At 42.6% G+C, this 4,982-nt stretch overlaps 1 protein-coding gene across 1 annotated transcript in view; it reads right to left on the bottom strand.

The window, feature by feature from the left end:
- Nucleotides 1-3,255: 3,255 nt before the first annotated feature.
- Nucleotides 3,256-4,982, bottom strand: part of rtbdn (retbindin) — a 20,503-nt gene continuing 18,776 nt past the window's right edge. Inside the window, exon 7 of the mRNA XM_034894401.1 lies at nucleotides 3,256-3,289. Coding sequence (XP_034750292.1) covers nucleotides 3,256-3,289 — 34 coding nt within the window. The remainder of the gene's footprint in view (nucleotides 3,290-4,982) is intronic.

Genomic DNA, 4,982 nt, shown 5'->3' on the forward strand with positions numbered 1-4,982 from the left:
TAGTACAGACTGCTAAGCTAAATATTTATTATATATCTATATTTATACATCTGTAACTGCAGTGTCACATAGAGTATATTTGGGGTTCCTGTGACGCGTGTGTGAGGCACAGTGTCGTTGGATGAGTCCACTACGGTGGGTTCTACTGATGCATCGGTCTTAGGGGTGGGACAAAATATCCACAGGACGATATATCGTCGTCCGAGAGACGAGAACTGATACGATGGCGGCCAACAGGGATATTTAAATGAATGAAACAAGTCGCTGTGAAGAGACTTCCCTGCTCTGTTTCCTCCAAAGTTTTTGTCGCTTTTATCAAAAGGATGGCAGATAGTTTTGAGGCAAATAGCAGCTGCCCCGCCACGTTAAAGTCTGTTAGCATCTTCACTTAGCCTTAGCTATAGAATCTGATCATTTTAATGTCTCGGCATGCAAAATGGGTCCAGAATCCGCCTGATTCTTATTAGACCTTCTTCCACAGTGCGGTGGAGGAGGGTCTAGCTAGTCCAAACAAATCCACTAGGGTTTAAAACGCCAGCACAAAGGAGGTGGAAGGTAACGGACATCCGACCGACAAACAAGTACGTGTACATCGGGGTGAATCTCCGGCGGCACCGGCACGGTCCTGGAAGGGGAAGCACTCCAACCTGACCATTGGCTCAGTAACGCCAACATCATCACCCTGAACCCCAAAAAAAGAGACGAGAATCTGATCCATGAGGGCGGGTTTGAGCTACAGCTCTGTGACCATGAAAGCTTATCATCCTCCCCTCCCTCCGGTCTTCTGTTCTCGTCTGCAGATCCATGAATATTCCTCCCACCTAGCCGCAACAATCTGAGGTTCTTGCAGAAGTTGGATCCCGAGTTGCGTCAGACGACTACAGTATTAGAGGAGTGATTTGGGAAAGGGGGGGTGCTTCTTTTATGAGACCTAGTTTGAGGAAAGTTTGCTGCAGTCAATAAAAAAATACACATTTGAACCATAAGGATGGATGACATTAACCCTCCGGTTGTCCTCGGGTCAAATCTGACCCCTTTACAAAATGTCTATATCTGAATTATGGGTTTCTTTTTAACCAAATTACCACAAAAAATAGATTAGATTCCTTACAACGCTCTTTGCAAATACAGTTGATCACGTTCATTGCTCTGATCTGAACAATTAGTCAAAATAGTTCATAATTTCTGCTGTATTCACTCAAATATGACATCTAATTCTATATAAATGAGGGTTATTGACCATGAATTCCAAAAAGTAGTGTAAAACTAGTAAGGTGGTGTTAGCGAAAACTAAAAAAAAGTCTGAAAAAGTGACAAAAATGTGGGTAGGGGGGACCACAGACCAAACATGTTGGGAACCGCTGGTCTACACTGGACTGGACAAATAAGTATGAGTCAGTAATCCTCCGCCTCATGAATTCAACACGCTGTCAGAGAGTCATGCACCAACTGTTCCCGTCACAATGCTGCCAGCAACACAAGTGCATCATGGGCATCAGTGGTGCAGGGTAACCGAGTACATCTACTCCAGAACTGTCCCTCAGTACATTTACTCCAGAACTGTCCCTCAGTACATCTACTCCAGAACTGTCCCTCAGTACATCTACTCCAGAACTGTCCCTCAGTTCATCTACTCCAGAACTGTCCTTCAGTACATCTACTCCAGAACTGTCCCTCAGTACATCTACTCCAGAACTGTCCCTCAGTACATCTACTCCAGAACTGTCCTTCAGTACATCTACTCCAAAACTGTCCTACAGTACATCTACTCCAGAACTGTCCTTCAGTACATCTACTCCAAAACTGTCCTACAGTACATCTACTCCAAAACTGTCCTTCAGTACATCTACTCCAGAACTGTCCTTCAGTACATCTACTCCAAAACTGTCCTTCAGTACATCTACTCCAAAACTGTCCTTCAGTACATCTACTCCAGAACTGTCCTTCAGTACATCTACTCCAAAACTGTCCTACAGTACATCTACTCCAGAACTGTCCCTCAGTACATCTACTCCAGAACTGTCCCTCAGTACATCTACTCCAAAACTGTCCTTCAGTACATCTACTCCAAAACTGTCCTACAGTACATCTACTCCAAAACTGTCCTTAACTGTACTTTGTCTTTTCATGGCACTTTTTACTTCTACTCTACTACATTTCAGAGAGAAATACTGTACTTTTGACTCCACTACATTCATCTGACAGCTTTAGTTACTTCAAAAGTTAAGATTTTTGCACATAAAACATGTTTTTAAAATAGGATGTTTTATTATAAACTGAAACTAGCCAACAATATAACGGCCTACATGTCCATCTGAAGTAGTTAGACTATTAAACACAACTGGTTGGATCGGTTCCATCACTGGGAGCATTTTTCTGCATTGACTACTTTTACTTTCAATACTTCAAGTACATGTCCCTGATGAAAATTTCCCCGGATTTTGTCTGAGAAATCTGGTCCCCTTAGGCTGATAGTTACTTTGCGAATCACATGCAGTCTGTTGTTTTTAACTTGATCAACAGATGACCTGTAAAGCACGACTCCGTCTCCATGAAAACAACTGGAGACTGTTGTACAAGCGGACGTATGGGTCTGACAACATCTCCTTAAATTGGAATCGGACCATACAGGATGTGAGTGTGTGTGATTTCCTGTTCAGACTGAAGGCGGCTGGAAACTGACCGACCTTACAGCAGCTTTTGCCCCCCCACCACCGCCGCCTGCTCTCGTCCACTTTACAGGCTTTAGAGGTCCAGCTCATCTCGAAACGGGCTTAATGGTAAAGCCTTGACCAGTCCTGGCCTCAACGGAAACAACAAAGCCAACAAGAGACTCAAGAAGACGTCAATCAATCAGCCCATACACACACCCACATATTCCTGGGAAGAAGGCCAATCAGCCAGGTTACCTGGAAACACCTGTGTGGACGTTCAGGGCCTTTAAAACCACATGCACCCGGACGGAAACAGAGGCGCCAAAGGACTGAGTTGAATCTGCCTTCTGTAAAAAAACAACAACAACAACAGACAACAACTCTGCTTTAACTTTGCAAAGTCTCTAACAATAAATCAGGACTTGAACATACACTGTTAAGGAATTTAAAGTTAATCACTTACAGGACATCCCATCAGGGTTGAGGAAAAGGAGTGATCAAAGGGGGGCGAGGGGGGGAGGCTGCACATATAACCTCTGATTGGACTGATTGATTGCACCTGAAAAAGGGCGGGTCCTTCCCCATCCAGGGGCTCCCGGTCTCAGGTGAGGTCAGGTGGCCTCTGTTTGGGCAACCTTTACCACACACAGGACACAGAGCAGTCAGAGGAGCAGTCTGAGGGTTAAGGTGGGAACACACCGCCATCTAGTGGAATAACATCAGAACAGCAGCTTAAAAAAAAGGATTTAGCACCAACAACAGGTGACCTACTTTAAAAGAATGTCTTTGCTTTGATAATGAAAACAAACATATAATAAAATGTGAGACAATGATGAACCTTATCAATAAGTGAAAGATAAATTCTACATTTTTATGAAAAAAGTCTTTTTCAAAGGCTCAATGTGTGGGAATTTCTCCCATCTAGCGTTGAAATACATCTACTCTCGCACCACGCAGTTCAAAGTACGGTGGCCGTCATGCTTCAAAAAGCCGGTATTTTACTCTTTTAATAAGCATTTTCTTCTTCTGGGTGAAGAAGAAGACTCCTGTTCCTGAAATTTGGATTTTGAATACGTGTGGTCCTCCATGTTTCCTTCTTTTAACCTGCCGGGGCCGGGAAGCTACGATATTAGATATTAGATTATTACGGCGGAGCAGTATAAATCCTGGATGTCCTTTACTGGCTAACGTATTTCAAGATGGAGAATGAATGTGGAGCGTCTACTCCAGTTCATGCCAATGCAAATTTAAAATTTCAAGCCAACAGGAATACTTAGAATTGATGGTGGTGGTGAACATTCATGAAAAAGGACAAGTTTGTGAACAACTACACACGTTACACACTGGACCTTTAGTGATGACTAAATGTATTGCCAAGCACACAAGAAGAGGCACAGTGGATTTAAAAAATCCTGTGAATATCCTTCCCTTTAATGCAGATGTTCAGAACTATTTTCTACAGTCACTGGTTCACATACACACACATACACACACACACATATCCACGCGCTGTCAAGAGGTGTGTGTTCACTGCAAGGCCAGATGATTTATGGGTAAAATCCCAGTGTTAGTCACTTATTTGTGGCATTTTCAGCCTTTAGTTGATTGGACAGCTTAAACAAGAAAGAGGAGAGGGGGGGGGCAACATGCAGCAAAGGGCCACAGGTTGGAACTGAACCTGCGGCCGCTGTGGAAAGGACTGAGCCTCTGTACATGGTGATGCAGGCTCTGCCAGGTGAGCTAGCCAGGCAGGCACCCTGTGGACTTCACTTATAATGAGATTAGTTTAAAGAGTATAGACAGTGGCTTGAATATGTTTACACACCCATGCTTGAGTTGATTAAAAAGAGGAATAAAGGGCATTAAGGCATTAAGAGGAATTTCCAAAAGATGTGTATCTTTTGGAAATTGTTCAATTTCAAGTTCAGTTTCTTAGTTTTACAGTTATTTTTTTAATTCATGGTCAATAAACCTCATCTACAGGAAATTATACCCAATGTTTGAGTTAGAAAAGCAGAAATTAGGAATTATTGAGACTAAAATGAAAGGAATGGATGTTGATGATAATCACAGACTGGAATATGTCAACTTTTACTCAATACTATTTCAAAAACACTTCCATTTGTTTTACAACGCTATAAAATTGAATAAGACGCCCCAAAATTAATGAAAGTAGAGATTTGTACTTGGCAAAGAGCGTTGGGTGGAATCAATCATGTTATTTTGGGAAATTAAAAAGAACACTGATGTAGGACAACATGAGGACAACATGAGGACAACATGAGGGCAACATGAGGACAACATGAAGACAACATGAGGACAACATGA

This window comes from Etheostoma cragini, chromosome 15, assembly GCF_013103735.1.
Source record: "Etheostoma cragini isolate CJK2018 chromosome 15, CSU_Ecrag_1.0, whole genome shotgun sequence".
Classification (NCBI taxonomy): Eukaryota; Metazoa; Chordata; class Actinopteri; order Perciformes; family Percidae; genus Etheostoma; species Etheostoma cragini.